Below are 22,720 nucleotides of genomic sequence, written 5' to 3'. Positions count from 1 at the left end.
AAACTTGTATGCTAAATGCCTTTTCAAGCATGTGACCCCATTTGCTAGGCTGAGAAGGTTATACTTCATCAGTAATGGCTAAATATCCACTATAAATGGATAAAGGACAATCTGGCTGATGAAAAAGAGGAAGTTTGAAATAATTTCTATTCAATACTATCTTTTGACATTTTTTCTGAGCCTCCATTTAAGTGTTTCTTTCTGTAGTGAAAAAAGTGAACGCTTAAATCTAAACTCAGTTTTCTATCCAGACACCATCTGCAGAAAAATGTCTTGAAGTTCAGCCTCCTAGCAATGCACTAGAATAGCAAGCAAACCTCAAAGGAATGATGCTCACTATTCTCAGCCACCTTTTACAATGCATGGGAGAAAAGAGGATAACATGCAGTCTACCTTTTTGAGTTCTTTTACTTGCTAAGATCCTCCTTGATGTGCAAATTCATAGAGACATATGGGCATTATCTATATAATTAAATATAACAGATGCAATTAGATAAAATATACTATGTACAATCACTTTAGAATATCTGCATCCCAGATATATTTACTTACACTCTCTCTACTTGCATGAATTAAAACAAAATTTTCAGTTGTTTTGATACAGACTTTTTCAGAAATTAACTTTATGGTCATAAATCACCTCTGATTACTTTAATAGGGTCATTTTGAATGTGAAGATGCCTTTATAAGTTCATAAATTTTCTTGATAATTTTATGCCTGTGGCTTGTATACCATAATTCTGACAATTGATGCACGTGACATTATGTCGTAAATTACCACATTATTTTGGCGTGAGTCTCAGTGCTCAAGAACACCATCTCTATTATTTGAATATGTAACATATCTAAAAGGATACACATATGCAGGATTCAATACCAAAAATGAAAGAACACTTTGAAATAAACAAATGCTCAGAAACGTATGAGAACTGGAATCTTCCTGATAATTTGAGATGCGACTAATTGAAAGAGAAAAAATCCTTGACGCCCAACACTTTAAAGCATTCTTTAGAGTCTAGTGTATATATAAATGTATATAAATCCCATATCATTAGATTTCAATATCTTATGTAAGATTTCAAATGACACAAACGTGTTTCACTTAATACTTCACTTGTTATTTAAGCATAAAGAAAAACAAACACTAACTTTCACTTTAAAGTTAGTCTAGGTGCAGAACTTTCCCTGACGAAATCTATAATGCTTCAGATAAAATCTATAGTATGAGTACTTTTAATATTTTGTGTCATATTTGGGGGAAAATCCCATAGTCTTGGTTATGATATAAAAAAACAGATGATATAAAAACCATTAGGAACATAGCCCACTGATATTGAACATAATTAGTTCTTAGGCTTTTAAACTTCCACATATTTATGTTTTTACATCTAAGTAGGCCCACTGAAATCAATCAAATATATCAAATAAAATTAAATCAATTTGTACAGATTATACACCAAATCAAAATTATGTTAGATTATACACCAAATAAAAAAAAAAAACAACCTTTCTCCAACAAAAATAGCCCATTCAATACAAAGTGACTGCATATTTTTGATGTAATAGGCTGCAGCTTAATCATTTCAACCTTTAATTACTGCATCAGATAATGAACATTTTGAACATATGCTTCTCCACTCTGGAAGAAGACATGAATGAAACAAGTTTATATGCATGCTATGTGTGTGTGTGTTGGGGGAGGGAGCAGCACGCGGAACAGCAAAAGGAACCAAGTGGCAACAATTGGAGGAAATGGTATCTGTAACAGCTGCTCCTTTCAGATTCCCCTAGAAGGAGACTGCCTGAGGTGGACCACAGCACAAAAGGATAAAGAAGATGAAAACTGATGCAAAGCAGGGAAATAACTGCTGAGACCCCTGAGTCTACACCCGAGTAGTCCCAAGCTGTGTGGCAAGACCTCTTTAGCATGCTACAGAAGCTGGTGATGAACTACATATTACCATGAGGCAAACTGGCTCCTAGCAGTATTGTCTGCATGTTATGTGTAATGATAACCAGTAGTCCTCTGGGAGCAGGATGCAATGATTTCATCTCTGTAAGCATCTGAGCTCCCCTTGGATACAGAGACCATTAAACTGAGAACAGAAGGGTAAATTTTAGGCAATGATTTCTAATTGGAGGGTGAAGACAACTTGTGCTCAACAGTACTGTCAACCACTGATATTTTACTGCTGTCTATATTGATCACTGCTAAGCACAAAAGGAACTAAAATGTTACCCCTTTTTCTTAGTCCCATAACGTACAACATATTTTCTGAATGAAAGTACTTTATTGGTTTCTTATGTAAGATTATTGGAAATGTCGCTATTTTAGAAATCCTTATTTATATTGCAAAATATTGATATTTTCATTACAGGTAAAATACCATTGTATACTCTAATAAAATTTATCTATTTATGTTTTGTACTCTAGAGAATTTCTCTCCCTTTTAATTAAAGCGCATATTGCTTTCAATACCTGTTAACTGTTTTTGTAAGGCTAAAAACAATAGGCACAATCTTTTATGTATACACTTTAAATTAACAGTAGTACATTACAAAATTCAAGGTTCCATAATATTCCTTAAAATAAATATATAAATAAATTCTGTATGTAAAAAAAAAAAAGAAAAAAGAAAAGAAATGGAACTTCCAAGTGATTACTGTAACTTTTTGGCAGGGGCCATGGGGGAGCAATGTTGGGAAAGGAGTAGCTATAAAATTTAGGGAAAAAGGACCCTGAGGAAACAATGCCAGGGCATCTAATATTTTTGATACTTTCAAGGGTAGTTTGATCCCTTTTATAGCACAGGGGCTGTACAGTCTTGTTCATTAATGAATTTATACTGCGAAGAAGAGATCAAATGTGCATGATGGCTTTGTTTAGCCTATTTATTTGTCTTACTGCTCTTCATCATCCACGCAACTTATTCTGACTCTCAGAAACTTAACAAGAATAGTTGATCAGGTAAAAATACCTTCATACTTGTTGGTCAAAAAACAACGCAGATGAAACTCAGCACAAAAACAACTCTATCCTAATCTTTCATACTGTATTTCTTGGGATCAAATATCCTCTCTTTTATTGCTGTTACAACCCTTAGATATAATTTCATAAAATTTTATGCAGACTTCTCATTCTGAGATATTTTCATGTTCAGCTACAGACTCGGACTGAAAGTGATGTGAGAGCAGATCCTCTGGCTTCTTTAAGTAGAAATTTGTTATCTACAACATAAACATTCTACTTTCCAGAATTCATTTGATTTAGAAGAAAAGGCTATCAGCTTTGAAGAATTATATATAAAGATGGTCAAAAACTTTTGGAAAAATCATATCACAATCATTAAAAGCATGTAAGGGCATATTTCAAGAGAAATCTAGAACCCACCCTACACAGCAGAAGCCAAGTAAGCAATCCTTAAACTCACACTCCATTCACTCTATTACTTCTACTGGTCTCCTTCTGAGAAAGAAATACAACAACAACAACAAAGCTCTCTATAAAACATGCTCATTTATAAAATATCGAGTCACTGCACAGTTAAAGGAACAAACAAAAAAAAGAAATTGTCCAGCTGATTAATTGCAATAATCATGGATAAAACATTCAGACAAATACATTTTCCCACATCTTTCAGTGGGTCATTGAAAACTGAGACCTCTCTGATGACTGGCACGAACAAATCAAGTTGATGCTTATCTTTCTTCACCCACTGACCTAAGATGAACTACAAGAACCCTCCTTCCAGAGTTGTCACATGCAGAATTCTCACTATTTGAATTATCGTGTATGGGAGGCTCAAGGGAAACGTGAACAGGAACTTGAAGTCATGCATCAACAGAAGAGATTACATCAGCACTACAGCTTTTCACACCAAAAGTAAGTCATATTTCTCCTACATATTATGAAAACCTCTACTTGTGGATTGACAGTTTTAATTGTTGCTCACAAATGTGCTGTATCAAACTACTTTAAAAAATTGTTTTTTTTGGGGGGGGAGGTTGTTTTTAATAAAATCATAGCTAAATTAAACTAGGTACAATTATTTTATGTGTGTAAGAACACAGGAGAGAAAAACTAGTCACATGTAACTTGAGTTGTCAATTTATATTATTTCTACAGAACCACGCCTGGAAACCTAAACTTTGTTCTGGAACTCACTGGAACCAAAGTTGCTTAAGCCACTTGGATGTCTGTCTGCAGAACTAGATACAGTTATAAAAGGTCTGTGAGGCAAGCCTCTCCACACCTTTTCTGCTATACAAAACTCCTAAGATGCCAAGGAGGCAGTCAAAGGCATTGGGAAAATTAAAGCAACTTTAAAATAAACTTACTGATAATGCTGTCTTTTCTTCTCCAGCAAAATGATACGCCAAACTTAAGCAATATGCAGCCTCTCCTTCCATCTTTTTATTACCTCCTGAAGAATAAAGTTACAGTTACCAGTCCAGTCTTAACAAAATTACATTAGCACAGACACTTGCACTTTATTAAACAACATGTAGATGTTTATATACTGTAGTATTTTTTTTCCTTTCCCTTACCTTTGCCATTTATATGTTTTTATCTGTCCAAAGCAGAGCTGCTTCTATATAGATAGGTAATTAAAAACAGAGGCTATGGATTTAAACAAAGTTCAACACGAAAGCTCAACAAAATCAGAGAAAATACCTTTCTGTAAGTAATGCAGAACAATCAATTTAATGTGTTGTTCTCTGATCATGAACTGTTTAATAATATAAAATATAAAAATATATGAAAAATTTCCCTCCAGAACATGGGCATCTATTAAAAAACAATTTGTAAACAAAAACAAAGCCTGTAGAAATGAACATCTAAAAACACCTTTTGACAATTAAGTAGTAGTAAGCTGCTGGAAAAAAAAGTCTGGAAGACGGTGTTTATTTTCATTTGCGAGTAATAAATAACTATGTAAAATGAAAAGGCGGATATCCAGCAGATAGTATCACTCAAAAATTGCCAAATCAACAGTGACTGGATAATCAAAAACCTCAACTTCCATCACTGACCTCACTTTCTGATTATGGGTTCACTGTTTTATACCGTAATATTCTCCCACAATATTGGGTTTTTGGAGATAAAGCTTTTAGGAATCTAAACCATTCTTTGTCGTCAGCAAGGTCTTTCTGCTTTAGTGAGATCTGGAAGTGTAATGATAGCAATTGTCTTTGACTTTCAAAGGAAATAATCACTCAGTTGAACACTTGACACTTCCTACTTCAATCTTGGGAAAATCAGGGCATGCACAGCAAATAGAGGAACGGGAAAGTTATTCTACACCTACCTTCTTTTGCCATTCTGAAAGCTTTTCTTAGCATTTTGATGGCCTGTTCTTGTTCTTTGTTTTCTAGCATTTTGTCTGCTAGTAATGTATAAATTCTCCAAAGGTGCTCACATGCCAGTGAATTGTACGTACGGCCTGTCTCATCCTTCCATGTTGAGCCCTCTGTTAACTGATAAAATGCTTCAAAATGCTCAGCAGCCTTCATGACATGACCTGAAAAATGTGATTCATAATTACAATCAGTGTAATCAACATTTTGAAAAGTTATTAGTGTATAATCATTTTATCACTAGAAAGTAAATCGCATCCCGATCATTTCACAGATTTTTCAGAAATCTTCAATGTCTGACTATATCTAAGGTGCTGGAACATACTGCCAAATTTCAGTTAGCAGTAATATTGCAATTTAAACTTTTCACATTTTAAAATAGTTTTTCTTTGTAGATTCAAAATGTTGAAGGTCTATGATCCCAAGGGTATTAAGACAATTTTCTAGAAAATACATCCATTATAGATTCATGAAGACAGCCTTTGTGGATCTCAAATTAAAAAAAAATAATAAATAAATCACATGTATGCATAAACAATCATGGCTCAATCTGTTCCTCAAGTTTCCTTTTCCATAAAGGAAACCTGTTGCAATGTGGAAAACAGAGGTATCAAAACTGTGGAAAAGAACCTTTATTTAAATAAATGAATTGATAAAAGACAAAGAAATACAAAGAAATTTATTCAAGGATTATTAGTAGGCCAACTCTTGTGGGTCTATGCTGTAAGATTACTGGAAGGGCATAAACCACTAACACATTAAGTATCGAGCCTGGAGTAACACACTTTAAGGTCTTCAAACGTAAGCTACTCAAACATCTTTAAGGCGAAAGAAAGTTAAATTCACTTGAACATGCAATTAGTTCCTCCCTCCCTTGCTAGCTTCAGCTAGCTTTTTACATGCAGTCTAGGAGATATCCAGGCTTTCTGGACAGTGGAAATTCAAAGCCCCTTGAAAGAACGTTTTTTTTTTTTTTTTCCTTATACATAAGGAAACAAGGTTAGAGGAAAACTAGTAGAAAGCAGGTAAGCTAAGACCATTAGCATACAAAATACATTCTGGACACAGTACCTTGTTTTACAAAGCATGTTCTATAGCAAGGGAGAATTGTGAAGGTAACCCTTCTTTCATCAATTTATGTGTGTGAGAGAGAGAAAAGAGAGAGAGAGAGAGAGAGAGAGAGATGGAGGAGTTATGTCCCATGGATAATCAATATATCAATTATTATTTCTATTAAAAGCTGAAACAGGCAATTAACTAAGTTTGCTTAGATGTTCTTGCAGTTAACACCTCCTCTGAAACATGATCTGTAAGAAATGGATACTGTTTTGCAGACTTTTTACAGTGCTTGCATTCAAAGTACAAAAAGAACTGGTAAAGAATTGAGAACGAAGGATGGAAGAAGGATCCTGTTTTCTATTTGTATGAAAGGAAGGGAGAGAAGTTCAGAGAATGGCCTGATTTAAGCATTGTAAGGCAAAACAAGGCTAGTTCCCGAGGCCTCCAGCCAACCCAACAGTGCTCAAGAGTGAAGTGCCAGTTGAAAGGGAGGACATCCTACAGCCGGCCTTACTCGGTTCCACCACAGCAGAGGACAGGTTTTGAAGAGATGGCCCAAGATATTGGAAAGTCTTACTGCCACAGTAGGTACAAGACCCTGTAAACTGACAGGAAAACATGTATATATTTTTTCCAAAATATCACATACTTGACATAACACTGAACAAACAGAAATGCAAAGTGAAATTATCATGACCAAAACCAGTTTAGTTTAAGGATTGAGTGCTGGTAGATGGAACAGGAAATGGAGATGCAGATGTGCAAAACCCAAACCACTTTCCATTCTAAAGAGACTTCCAAATTTTATTTGGGTTTCTGCCTATCCAGATAACTTCTTAGGGGAAGTCCAACTCTGAAATCAACAGAATTGCAGTTATCCAAGTTGCTAAACACAGATCTTAGATACTAATTGAAGAAATTGGTATTGGTTTTTTAACAAAGAATGGGAAGATAAGTTTAACAAGTTGATCTAGCATTCTGTCCACTTGGATACTCACAAGGATAAGAGTCCTCCTTGAAATTCTCCCCAAAGTCTACAAACCAACGGATTGTCTTTTCCAAAGGATATAGCCATGCATTTATGTGCTCTAGTTTTACTACACCTGTAAAGGATTCTCTAGAATAAGAGTTTAATTCATGTATAACTCAAAAACTTCTAGTAAGAATGGGAAACAGCAAACAAATAAATGGTATCAACTGGACACAATCTGAAACTGAACAGAGTATCTGAGTTTCTCCTAAGACACTTAAATATAAACTCTTAGACGGACCTTCATGTTAACTACATGTGCATCCCTCAGAACTATTGTTTAGATTGTCAGGATGATCAGATATGGTAATTCCTCTCCATGCCCCCTCATTTGCAACATCCCCTTGAGAAAGTTTGTCAGTTTGGAAATTGAACTCATATATTCCACGTACCCCATAGTTCTTAAGAGCTGGCCTAACCATAAGATCTCAATGAATGCCAGATCTCAATGAAAACTCTTTAGAGAACAATCCATCTACATCAAGCTTCAAAATACAGAAATAGTATATTCTTTCTGGTAGCACTCAAATGGAACTAAATTAAAATACTTCATTGAACTACCCATAAAGACTGTGAAGTAAAAACCAACACATTCTGTCACAAAAATGCCAAAAAGATGACGACACGGGAAAAAAAAAAAAGCTAATTTAAAAAATATTTGCTAAAACAAGGGAGGGATGGAATTCCTGACCTGAAAGCCCTTACACAGATGGAAATTTGCTGACTGAAGACTCTTTCAAGAAATACTAGCAATTTGCAACATGCAGACCTCTCAAATTTGTGGAAGGTAAAACATTTTAGATATCAAAATTCATTTCTCCATCAAAATCACCTGAAATCCCTTTTTCTCATTGGCAAATGACATACCATACTATTTACTTAATCAATAATATTTATGTGAACCTCAAATGCTTGTGGAAAGATAATGTCTTCAGGGGGATGGCAGGTTTATTTACTCTGATGAGTTGGTTCAGTTGGAATTGCTCTGGCCAGTGCATTCTGATTTTTAAACTCTTAACTGTTGTAACTGTTAGGCACAGGCAGAGGTGGATGCTGTCTAAACATTTTGAAAAGCATTTCTGAGAATAAGAAAAAAATAATCTGAGCAGTGACAACACAGAGTTTTAAATGGCTTTTGTTGTCAATTGAAAAAAAAAGCATAAAGAAAACTTAGAAGAAAAACAATGAGTAGGAAACTAATTTGAAATAGTCTGTAGAATTATATCCTTTATATCTCTAAGAATTCAAAGAGAACATCCAAAATTGCTTCTAGGAAATCCATATTTGAAAATTCTACTTGCAAAATCTGACAGAAAGGAGTATAACTATTTCCAGTTAACAACATTAACAGCAATTACATATTTATTCTTCCCACTGCCACACAGAAATTAGCTCAGTGCATACTAAATGGAGCTTGAGAATCTTTGATACCTCTTCCAGCTTTATAAAAGGAATCATAAAGCAGAAATGAAACTCCTACAACATGTACACTACCACTAGTAAAGTGTCATAGTTCAATGGAACTCAGGGCATAACAAAAGAAACCCTATCTGAAATAGTTTAATCATATATGGCAGGTAAACACTGTCATAATATAATTTTGTGAGTAAAGAATCAGTTTTAAACAATTATATCAAAATGATATAATTGACAAAGACATGACTCAGCCAGTAACGTATCAAATTTTGGAAATGATGCTCATCTTCACAGCAACTATGTATGTATGAACAAAGATTTGTGCTATGGCTTTCATTGAACTTAGTTGCTTAGACGTCAAAAAATAGATCTATTCATTCAAACAAAAGAACTCAATGTAATTTTGTAAATACTGAAGAGAAACATTTTCATATTATCTGAAACTTCTTTTATAATTCCTCTTCCAGAAACCTACTCCAAAGTATACATTTGTTATATCAAAATAGATATTTTGGGGAAATTTCAACCAAAATGGTGACTTCTATTTTGCCTTTTTTTTTTTTTGAGTAGAAAGATTGACTAGATATTAACACAAATGGGTTTAAATGTGAAGCTGCCATAAAAGCAGGCACATAAATGTAATTCTCCCAGCCGCTATTTTGATGCACATTTTTGATTCCATGAATATTTTATGAAATGGCCCAAACTAAAGCCATATAACATTCCTGCATTACTGATGCTTGCGCCCGTAAGCTACAAACATTAGAGGCATGATTGAGTGCATTAAAATGAACTCATTCAGCAGTGCATTGATTACTTGAAGGAGGGAAGAAAAAAAAAAAGAGTTACTCCCACTTAAGAAAACAGCACACAAACCTGAAGTTTTCAGTATAGAAATTAAAGATAGCAGATTTGAATAATATGGTATTGAATAAATAAATTCAGTGCAAAACTGTCTAGAGTTCTTTATACACAATTCTGACATTAATTAGGTGAGATGTTAATTAGGTCCACAGATCGCTTCCAGTAGTGAACAGGTAATTTAAAATGTCACAATCTGCAAAATGCAGTGACTGACCTGTTCTAGCTCCATGCCTCAGCAGTACTGAGAGCACCTAATGATTTCCTTTTCTACCAGCTTGTACAATTACCAATGAAAATAATGCCACAGAAACAATTGCATAAAAAAGTGACAGGCCTGTTAGGTACATTTCTTCAACAGCACTGGTGTATGCAGAAAGCACATTTAATTCTAAATCGTAGACATTTGTTGAGGACTTTAGAAAACATTCCACTTCAGCTTAAAACAACAACCAAAAGGAACAATAAAGCTTTACATATATATTGCAGTATATTTTAGTCTAGAAGTAAGACATCTTTTGTAATCATTTCTTTCAACCATACTGTGTGGACATAAAATCTGCTTGAAGCAACAGATAATGGTAGCAAAAAGAAAAGGAAAAAACCATTATTACCATTTAAAAAGATACAGGTTTACATTTCATTTTAACTGCGTGAACTATTTGTATTATTTTTATTTCCGACATTCAGTTACGATAACTATGCTAGCACTATTCAGGCTGAAATAGTTAAAAATCTTGCAGTTTCCAATGTAAGCCACTATCTACAGAGTTTATAAGTCTTCAACACGCACTGGGCGGTCAAACAAAAAACTCACAATAACCAGAAAAGCAAGTTCTCATTCAGTAAATAGCTGAACCACCCTGGACTCCTGAAGTCAAGTTAATTGTACGGAAGTCACTGGAACTGATCTTAGATGCAAACCCCAAGTTTATATAGCAATCTGCAACAGCAAGACAAAATTATGAAAAAGATTTAGGATAAAACTTTTCTCTTCCATAGTTCTGCAAGGTCCCTCTAAAACACAACTGATCATCAGATATAAATTAAGGAGAGCACTTTTAAGATAAACAGTTATTGTCATCTACTATACAGGAGTTGACAACATTGTTTAGAAAGATGCCACAGAGATTTTTAGCAAAATGACATAGGCAGTTAATAAGAATACTGTAATGAACGTGCTTGCTCATGCACATCATCAACATAAGATATTAAAAATGCTTCAAAAATATGTTGTTTAAAAAACTTTTTAAGGGACACCTCATAAACTAGGGATACCACTACTTTCAGTGTCTGCTTGCCTGTCTGTCCCTAATCCCTTCCCCTGGTTCTGCTACAAAGGCTGCAGACAAGGAAGGGATTCCCACGTGCAGCTGAAACAACAGCTGCTTTGGGGATAGTTTACTGTGGACCAGCAAGAGGAAAAACTCGATTAACTGAAGGGCACATTAACAGATGAAGAACTGCTGTGAAAAAACTTCTTAAAAGAAAGCATGGGAAGTACAGGAGGAACAGGCACTGTTGCAGAGGAGCCCAGAACAAATATCCTTCTCTTGCCTTTCTTTCAGTTACTACACTGAATTAGAGAATTTTGTACCCTCAACATTCTTGGTTAGCTCCAGGCCTTCTTAAGTTGCCTCTGGCTCTACATAAACCTTTCTAATATTTTCTCTAAGAGACATACTGCTACTTTTCTAGACCTATTGCCACAACTCACAGTAAGTCTACAAAGAAAATCTGGTGTCAATTACATGGTTTCTCCTGAAAATGTATGTGCACACAGCTTGCATGTACTTCACAGAATGGGACAAAACCGACAACATATGGACACGCATGAAAGATTATGATAAAACAAAGAGTGATTTTACACTAAATGTAACTCTTAAATGACTCCAGAAGTTAAGAGACACATCTGTAAATACTTTCTTACTATCTGAACCACTTCATTTCACTGATTTTTCCCTTTGCTTTAGACTTACTTAGCTGTGGAAAGAATACTGCTTTGAGCATTTTCACAGACGTTTAGGTCTGAGATGAAATCTAGGATCTCTGAAGACTTTGCAACACTAACTGTATGTACTCTTCCAAGACCAATGCCCAAATTCAGGGGAAAAAAAGAAAAAAAAGAGAACAGGTCAAATATGAGAATTCTACTAACTCTTCTGTTACACATCCCTGTTCAAAGGAACCAACATAGCAAATTTTGTTTTACGATTAAAATTCCTTTAACTTTTTAGGTTAACATATTCTATGAAAGCAGCATTTGTCAAATGCCTTCTTCTGACTTGATTGTACATAAAGAAATACTATTTGATATAAACCAACTGTAATCTAGAGGAGAACTTTGCAGACACAGTACTGAACAGCAGCAGAGTACTGTTCAGTGTACCCTTTAAGATAATTCTTGCTTCCTGGTAGCATTCAAGACTTCTTTTTCATACTTGCAAAGCATCAACAAAGTGTTTCCTACCTACAGAGGCTATATAAAATGCAAAATAAATTCAGAAAGCTCACAATTTAGGGTTCCAGCCTCTGACTACAAGCAAGCCTACATTCAAGCGAGATGTTTGAACTTCATGTTTCACAAATATTTCAGTGTTCACATGCAGGTAACAAATGCAGAGAGAGGAGAGAGGTGAAAATGCAATGATGAATAGTGAAATATGACAAGCTTTGCAGTTTTATTTTTCAGGGCTTTTTTTTTTTAAGGTTGATATAACCAAATGAAAACAACTTATATCATTATTTATATATCCTCAAAGGATGTATGATAATTATCTTTTAAATACAGAAGGTGGCACTGAAGCAGATTAGTTTCGTTTGAAATTGCATTTTTGCTAACACACATCAAATGCTTACCTCAGTTTAAATAATTTTTTTAGTGATTAGATTTTATTCAGATTCTACCCCTACTCCACTTACTTTCCACAGCATCCAGTTATAAACTTAATATCAGATGCAATGCTCCAGCACCAGAGCTGTTGTGCAGATTATCTACTTCAAAAGGATGCTTGGAGTAGCAAGGTTGGACTAATGACCTCCTGAGGTCCCTTTCCACTTGATTTATATGATTCTCTGAAGATATATTTTTATTAATAGTTCCGTAATGTTTGTTTTACATATGAATTCTACACATTACTGATAATGGCTGTGGAAATGCAGTCCCATTGACAATAGCTTTACTCCAATCAGCTCCCAGTTCCACAGAGAAGGCACCTCTGGAAATAGCATCTCCTCTATCAGTTACTAAAAGGAAACACTCCTTCAGGAAAGTTTATCTAATATGATGACAACTGCAGATTCAGCTGCAGTAGTCCAACACCTTGCAAAGCTTTGAAGAAAAAAAAGTTAAAAAAAAAAGTTAGTGAGTGGGCAGCTTTGAATGAAGCTTCATCTCAGAACTACTCATTAAGCAGTAAATAATTAAAATACCTGGAAAAGACAGGTAAAATACAAGCAGAAATGTCAGTAATAGACATGAAAGAGAAGAATTAAAAAAGCAAAGAAATAATTCATTTGAAGTTTTAATAAAGTTTCATTTGCAGTCTTGTTTAAAGATATATCAGACTTTAGGGATGTAACCTAATTACATTTTTATTCTAAGTTCTATTCAAAGACCTTGGACTTTGAATCTTTAACACAGATCAAACATTGTATAATTTACTCATGGCTATCAATACTTTAAAAAGATCTCTTCATTAGATGCCATAGTCTTATGAACATGCACATAAAGCAAACAGGACAACATTTGATACAACAAACTTTATTAAAGGACATGATTCTTATTGATATGTATATATAAACAATTAATGAGTGCTGCACATTATATTCAAGTGCACATAAAATGTTTTTTCTAAAATATTTCTGATGGGATATCTTTCAATTTCCAATGTAAACAACAGTAATATTTTTTTTTCAGTAATTTTAGGAACTACTTGAACTGAACTTTACAGTCACCAAATACCTAAGAACATTTTTTTTTTTTGCATGTGATAGAATTTATATGGAAAACACAAGTTACGCAGATTAGAATTAGCACTATTGCAATGCTATGAATATTTTGAAAAGCTTTTCATTACAAAGAATACAGATTTGTCTCTAGGTGTTACATCAAAACAGAAAGATTCTCCATTTGAAGAATTAGCATAGGGACATGGTAGTGTTGGTGAAAGGATTTAGCAAACCTGTTTTTTTTTCCTAATGTAAAGAATATTATTACACACAATGAAGTGGTAATAAACATTGATTTAAATCAGCTGATGGAGAAGCATGAAGACATTTTCACAGTATTAGTTTTCAGAAGTGAAAATAGGAGCCCTGCAGAACTCTCGCTGAGTTTTGTTACTCAAAACATCTTCATTGCCTACCAACACTTCTTAAAAAATAAATAATTATTTGAAGAATATTTTTTGATCAATTCAGCAGGCCCTTTTTGCTTTCACGTTGCGTCTTCAGAAGCTTTTTTCAGACTTTCTTAAGAGTATACTAATTTGAATTGAAAACACACAATTTCTATAACATCAATTTAAAACAGTACCTGCCAATTCAACACTAGTAACAATTGTGTAATAATAAGATGTCATTTATCTGGGAACTACATTCTGTACTTGCACGAGGATGAGCTCAATTATTTAATAAGCCTTTTAAATCTGTCCTTCCCAAGAATCTATCTGGATTTATGGCTGCTTCTGTCTGCCACTGACTGACAGAGAAAAGCATTGTATCTGAAGACTTGATCTCCTAGTAATTTTCTACTTAAAACATTTTAATTATTTACTTATATTTATTTATACATTTATTTTTATTTTTTTCCTAGCTAACTTATGCATTCAATTCTTAAGCAATCAGAAAAAAATATAACTGCTTTATAGTGCAAATGCAGAATAACAGAAGTTATGGTCAGTTTATATGACGAAAAGTAAATGTTAGAAGTGTTTAAAATGGTCAGATTGGACATGCAGAACCCTATTTCCATTAAGAAAACACTTCTTTCTAAAGTTCCCTAACGCAGAGACTCTTTTTAAGTGTATGTTTCTACATAAGCCCAAAGATAAAATTTAGCAATGGGTATATGCAGCCAAAAGGTACAGGATTTTGGGACCTGTGAATAAGTTTTCAGATCTGAGCTATTTGTAAAGTCCTTTTTCTGAAAAAACTGTTTAGAATCAATCTTAGAAATTAGCAATCTGGGATATGCAACTGGAGTGGGGGATATCATGGCAGATCAATGGTATTTGGTTACTACTGGATGTGGTTTGTTATGTAAAGAAGAATTAAAAGCACAGATAAACATGCTATGCGACTTCTACAGAACAAACACTACAAAAAGACATTTTTACTTAGTCTACAAAGGAAAGAAGTCTATGTGATAATCCTGTCCCCCAAGTGGATTCGGAGTGAACTTCACCTTCATTTGTTAAGAGTTGGTAAGAAGTCCACAGCAGTCAACAGCACATCCACATAAATCTTTCAGTTTATCACAGCACACACTGAATCCTACCAAGTGCAGGTGTTACAGAAGCAAAAAGGAAGCGGTATTATATAAACACAGAACAAAAAGTTGGTTCCGGCCTCAAAGGATATACAGTCTAAATCTCTACATCTAACATTCACCTTATTTAGACCACTGTCATATTTTGACCAGCACTCAGGCTTCCTATAATAATAATAATAATAATCATAAAAAGCACATTGACATTTATATCTTTAAATCCCTTTACTCTTTTTGGTCAAAACTATGAGACATCTCAATATAAAAGAAAGAAGAAAGGAAATTATGAGACTAATCTCTTCTCAAAAATCACAAATTTATTTGGCCTTCCTTACAAAAAGGAATCTCTAACAGAGATGCAAGGATAGATGAAACCAAAAAGGCCTTTATTAGCTGAGCTGCTGCTTTGACTTTTGATTCTGAAAAAAGAAACGTGATCCATTTTAGGTTTCCCTCCTCCAGAGTCAGACCTGCATTTGTGAATACAACAGTGTGGACCTCTAGATACTGGCTTTACACCCTACAGTGGAAACATAGCATTAAATACGCAGGTTGGCTAGTTTATCAAATGCAGCAATATTGTTATCAGTAATAGTTCTGCACTCTATGTGTAGTGAAGAAATTTATCACTTCATAAATGTTGTCCCACTGGTTTATTTTATTTACCAGCCATTTCTAATTTTGTAATCGGATGGTAAAGGTGCACTTTTCATTTCTACATTATACAGCACAATGAGGATTTGCTGTTTAAATGGACTTGGCAGACCTGCAATACAGACAATGGTATATAGTTATATTAATGTAGAAGGTGCACGTGGGCCATCCATCCCCTGTGTGAATTTTATTCTGGATATCCTTAGGAATCTCCTAGCAAAAGACACTACATGATAATATAATTAAAACAAATTCACAAAAATTACTCAAAAAAGCATGAGAATTTTCAGAAGCAACTTTAGGTTTTGCCTTTACACATTTTTTTTTTTAGTACATCACTTAGCAATATTAACTTTTTTTTTTTTTTTTTTTTTAAGTCTAAATATAAATTATTTCTGCCTGAAGGCAAACCAGTTGGGGAAATTCTGCTTAAATGGGCATATTTCCTCTGCATAGATACTCGTGAACATATGCTGAGTTTCCCTCAATTATTTATACATTACAGTTTTTAATTGAAAAGCACTTGCCATAAACAATTAAAAACAAAAAATCAACAATTACTTAGCAATGGATTAAATAGGGCCTGCTAAGAACAGGAAACAGTCAGTTTAGGTATTTTATGTTCCAAAGCAAAAAGATGCCAGGAACTGACTTCAATTTGTTGCTTACCAAATAAACTCAGTAATTAGTACTTAAACTTCAAAAGCTTGAATCAAATGTCCATTAAACTCAAAAGGAATCTTTCCACCAACTTTTGCAATGCCTTGATTAAAACCTTTAGTTTCAATGACAGGTAGAATCCTAATCCTTGATCTTAATTCAGATCTTGAAAGTCTGTAAGAACCCTATTTTTTTCCACAACAAATTAATTATTTTATCAATTCCCTTGTGTTCAGTAGGCCTTTCCACCAGAAAAGTCTCTATCAAATCCTAATACATAAAATAGACTGTATTTGTTAGGTCCAATTCGTTTTTTCGGGGGTGTGGGAGGTGTGGGTGCAGGGGGAGATGAGAAATGCTCAGCTCTAGAATAGCATTGCCCTGACTGAAAACCAATGGGAGCTTAACATTGCTTATAATTAAGGCAGAAATGGATCAAGACTGAACACTTAAAAAACCTCTACTAATTTGCAGAACACGACAGGTTTTTTTTTTTAACGTCTAAATATATTTCAGAAAGGACTAAGGAGACCCTGATCAGGAATTCTTTAAGATATGGAATCCAAGAGCATATAAAGAAAAACAAAATAGGGTTTATGGATTAGCTGAATGCCATATCTAATAGTTTTGTGTGCTGTACCTTTCTCTTACTTGTTCTGCCTGCCTTTAGTGTTTCTGGTCTGTAAGCATTTCAAAAAAAGTATTACCTACACTTTTGTTGATCCTTATGTGCTAGCAGAAAATAAATCCAATGACTAAGTCACCACTGCATTGATATTAATGGCATAATTTTCACACATCTCGCAGTTCTTGTACCAGGGGAGATGCAGTTTCTGGCATGGCACTGATTTACATTTGGAATTTGTTGGGGGAAGTTTTATTCATTGGACTCTACTTCGAAACTTACATGCTTCTTCAAAACTAGTTACTTAAATGTACCCAGAAACGTCTCCAAGCACTGCAACCAACAGGTATGGAAAAGTGCAGCTACTCTAGTAAACTCCTTGAAAACAGTGTGGCTGCATGAAAACTGCCTATTAGGAAGTACTTGCAAAACTCCTAACTGCCAAACTCTATGCCCATAAATAATTGCAAGGGAGGGAAGTTCAAATTAGCAGAAACTAACAGCAAGTGTGGGACTATTAGCATCACTTTAGCACTATCCTGCACTCCTGTGTCCACAGACATCCCTGGATGCTCTTTGATTTACTAATACAGGAACCGAACCATGGCCTGTGAATGTCTACTTCATTGCTAATGCCTGAAAGGTAACTGCTGAGATCCTTGCACCATTTGAGGGTGGGAGGATAGATATTCATAATAAGATCATAGTGATGATGTTTTCTTTGCTTCCTCCAGAGTTCTTGATGTCACTCTACCTGCTCCACTTTCCCACAGGCAGCGTCCCACCAACTGATCTTTTTGTAGCAGTTTGCCTTAAAGAAGAGTGCTCATGCATCTGTACTAGAAGAACACCATCAGATATGTTCATTAGTTACCTTTAAGCTTGTCTCACAAAGGCAGAATTGCTTGACATTAAGACTGAAATTTTGGTATCTGGACTGCTGGCTTTAAAGCACTGGCTATATAGATATATGTACATACCTATACACACATGTATATACAAACACTTGCAATGGCCATGATGGTCGCTTTTAGAACAATCACACCTTCAGATGTCTATTTTTATTATGTTTTTTTGAACATATAGACACATTCCATCTGATCCTGTTACAACCTATTTGAAGTAAATAGCTCCTATAAGTACAAACTCTTTGTTTCCCCTTGGCTCCTTTTTTACTCATATAAGTTATCTGAAATTTTCCAATGTGTATATTTAAGTTCTACATCATTTCTTGAATGATAGATGTTAACTATTTAATACAAAACAGAAAGCCCTCAAATATTGTAATGATGAGCACTGGCAATATAAGAACACATACAAGCCAGCACCGGCCATTATAGATCAATACACTCAGCCTATATTTCTTCTGTAAAATACAACTGTGCAAACCTGAACTTTGTAATTAACTTCAGCAGAATTTACACTAATAAGTTAGAACTATCATAGTCTGTCCTCAGACTATAATAATCTTATTCTGTGATATACAGAATACACGCATTTATAATGATGATTCTGATTATTACTTCCAAAAAGACATCCAAAACACAAGAATCAAAATACTTTTTGAAATTCCTTTTTTTTTTTTTTTAAATAAAACTGAGATTCTGCCATGAAGCCGATGCCTACTTGAATGACAAATAATGCTGGATTTAATAAGACAAAATATAAGAATACGAATTGCCTTTTCAACATGCATAAAGTAACATCATGACATTTAATTACTCTATGAGAAAATGACTAGTAACCTAACTAATAAAACTATATAATATCAGCTCCCTGAGGAAATACAAACTATGAGATAAGTACAGCTAATTGAATGGTATCATAACCTGAACACTTCTGCAATAATCCATGAGTAGCTTCTCATCTGGGTAACTCAGAGACCTAATTTCACAAATGCATTTTTTTTTTTTTTAAAGAAGAGGTAAAAAAAACTCATTCTGCAAAGAACTGCCACTGAAATCATGTCTGTTCCAAGCAGAATATTCTATTTGCGTCTGTAGCAGGCTACTCAGTTATTACTGTTTTCTTTCCCTTATGTACTCACAGCTACTAATCATCTGCATCCAAATACCACGGCTGTAGTCTATACAAAACTGACACTTCAAATATTTAGCTTTCAAGATTAATGAACATCAGATTACATCCAACCTCTAGGACAGGGACCAGGCTGAAAGTCAAAGAACTTCAGATTTGATTACACAATAAGTACTCACATTTATTGATTCTCTTCTAAGGCAAACAAGAATTTTTACAAGTACCTATTTAACTTCATACTCCCAGGTAATATATATTTATACTCCTAAGCATATACAGATGACTTCCATTCACAAATAAAAAAATAGTCACATTCATGTGTGCATACTATTAGATATGAATATCTTGTACCAGTTCTTTTCAGTTCCCTCACCCAATAGAGTAAGACTAACATCTCATTCTTTTCAAGTTTTCCTCTCTTCCTGGCTGCATTATTAATCAATGGAATTAATATAGATATGATGATTTAAATCAGTTGAAAATATAATGTAAATGTTAGACATCATTCGTGTACATATAAATACTGGAATGTGTGTTTGTATGTATGTACACATACACATTCCCATATATGCATATTCGTGTACACATACACCTCCATACATATGTATCTATTCCTGTATATATGTATATATCCCAACAGGAAGAAGGCACCTGACTCCTTCAGTTCGCTATCAAATTAGACTACACCATTATAAATAACTGAAGAAAAAAAAATATCATACAATTTACAAGCTGTGCCTATTTGTTCTAAAATCAAAAATAGTGTGTTCAGACTTTAACACGACACCATTAATACTTATGTAATTTTATACAATCCCAACACAACATCTGCTCTTACAATATTTCTGCACTCAAAACTTGCAATTTAATATTTCACCCTCTGAAAATACAAAGTGCAAAGAATACATCTGCTGTCTTTTTCTCAGTGGTCCCTCAAAACAAATCCTATGCTTTCTTTCAGCTTCTTGATTTTTTCACCCCTCTCTATGGAAATAAAAAATTTGCAAAAGACAGATGCTATCAATTCAGTGGAACTCTACCCTGGACAGTGAGAAATGCATCTTGTTTTCTCTCTCCTTACCAATGTTACTACAAAGCCTTTCTTCTGGAAGTTTCTAGTATTTTACACCAGGAAAATGAAACTTCCCCTCCGCTAAACATTTCTAAGTGTATTTAATAACTTCACTTACATGCTTTTCAATAGGATTGAATGCCTAAAGATATATAAGTATTCAATAGGTTTTGCTTAACGCAAAGTTAAGTTAGGTAATGTTAAAAAAAAAAAAAAGTTTGGCAGTGGCATGGCAAATGGTTGTGAGTCACACTCTCTATGAGTCCTTAAAGATAGATAGGAATGTTTGCTTTTATTTGCCTTTTTATAATTTTATGTTTTAGTAACTGAAGAACCAGGTGAAAAGGTTGCAAAAAATAAAAATCAAAATCCAGCAACTTCAATCATTTTATTCTACCGAGGATCAGATAACCTAATTAAGCATTTTTCACTCAAAATGAAAATGACTTGGTTATGATTGGCTGGGCTTTAAGCAAGTGTTATTTTATCTACTGGGAAACTGAATCTAGCTTAGCTTCAGTTCCTGGAATAAAACTGGAATAAGTAATCAAACAGATTATTCCCAAGCATGTAGATAATACATGAAAATGTATTACAACCAATGCCAATACATCAAGAGCGAATGTCATCAGACCAAACTTCTTTTTAAGTTAGTAAAGTTTTCCTCACTGTCATAACTTCCTCGTAAAGCATTAGGGAAGCGTAGTTCACCTGTAACTACTGTTAGATGAGTGCAAATTGGTTGGGAAATCCTACAGATACACACTGGTTATTGGTAATTCACTGTCAGAATAGAAAAAGACACTCAGTAAGTTGCCACGGGTCCCTGTCCTAGGTCCAGTATAATACTTAGTATTTTTATTAAGTATATCTATTACAGAATCAAAAGATTATTACATGTTCAAATGATATCAAACTGGGAAAAAAACAAAGCATGTTGAAAGACAACATCAGAAGTCAAAAACAATCTTGACAATTTCTAGTAACTGTCTACAAAATACTCAGTGCAAAAAATAAACAAACAAACCATATTGTGTTTATAACAGGCAGGAATAACTGGTGATCCCGGAATGGCAAACAGAATAGCTAATTAACAGTTCTTCAGAAAAGAATTTAGAAATTACTGAAGATCATGAACTGAATATGAGAATGCAATTTATGCTAAAATGAACAATGTGGATGTCATACATGAAAATACAAATAACCGTACAACTTGGAAGAAAAGTAGTTCACTCCATTTTATCTATCACTGGGGTATGAATTCCAGTTTTAAAACTGAATCCAGTTCTGGGTGTTGCAGGCAAGAAAAATATGACAGATATGACACCAGTTCAGAGGAAATGGCATGAATGACTACCAGTCTAGAAGACATGAGGAAATATTAAGTTGGGATTTTTCAGCTGTAAGGGAACATGGGAGGAAATAAATAAATAAACAAAATCACAACAGAAGCCTACAGATTTTATGTTTCATGTCCAAGTTTTTCCTGGGAAAATGGGAAGCTAGGCCATCATTCAAAACATACCCATTCTGGCAGCCATTTACTAGAATTGCACTATTCACACAAAATATTTCAGTTTCTGTGGATTTTTTTCCCTGAAAAAAGCCATTCTAGCTGAAAAACCGAGCACAAGCTGTGCTCAGGGTTGGGAACATTTTCAACCCATGAAGTAACATCTATTAACAAAAAATAATGACCATGCAAATCACGTATTTGAATAAATGGTTAGGAGAAAAAGTGTATTCAGGAATTAACACTGGAAGATAGGTTTTACTCAGTTGCTTGAGTCTCTTGATATAATACAAACATAGGAAAACCTTTTTCATACGCATCTTGTTATACACACACAACCCCCTCTGCCATTAAAGGTAATGTATTATTTTCAAAATATGGAAACAAAGATAATAGTTACCTTAATTAATACCTTATATCACTTTCAGAGATTCACAGTTTGAGGATACAGACACACAAATGGAGAAATGGAGCTTAAGGTAAGGTATAAAGCTGAAGCAAACATCACTATGGCAGTCACATACAAACAAACATCATGTGATCTTCAGGTAAGAGAAACATAAGATTTTAAAAAGAGTACAAAAAACTGTAGTTTCTTTTATCTAAGTGTAAGTTTTCCATCGTTGAGGCAGGATTAAACTAAATTATGTGTTCATACCTCTTTTAAATCAAACCAGTTTGTGTAACTACAGATGCCACTTTACTTATCCACCTGTGGCCTGAAGCAGCATTACCAGTCTCTTGTCAAAAATACACAAAAGGAAATAGGTTTAACACAGAGGACCTCTGTGCTAAATGGATGTTCCCTTTAAACTTCGTCTTTGGTTTTCATCTGACTGAATACTTCCAACTGTTGATGGAAAGTAAACAGAGAAAACGGGTCTATGAATAATTACAGACTTTGTCTGATTGCTACTCCAAAAATAAAAATAAAAAAAATTGAA

At 34.2% G+C, this 22,720-nt stretch overlaps 1 protein-coding gene across 1 annotated transcript in view; it reads right to left on the bottom strand.

Annotated features, from left to right (window-relative positions):
• The window catches only part of TTC29 (tetratricopeptide repeat domain 29), a 210,911-nt gene that overhangs the window by 73,247 nt on the left and 114,944 nt on the right, over positions 1–22,720 (bottom strand). The window contains 2 exon segments of the mRNA XM_083833632.1: positions 4,339–4,424; positions 5,310–5,522. Of these exon segments, the coding sequence (XP_083689758.1) occupies positions 4,339–4,424; positions 5,310–5,522 (299 nt within the window).

Source organism: Anser anser, assembly GCF_964211835.1.
Source record: "Anser anser genome assembly, chromosome: 4".
In the NCBI taxonomy this organism is placed as follows: Eukaryota; Metazoa; Chordata; class Aves; order Anseriformes; family Anatidae; genus Anser; species Anser anser.
The sequence above is the reverse complement of the archived record's forward strand: the minus strand, read 5'-3'. Positions and strand labels throughout refer to the sequence as shown.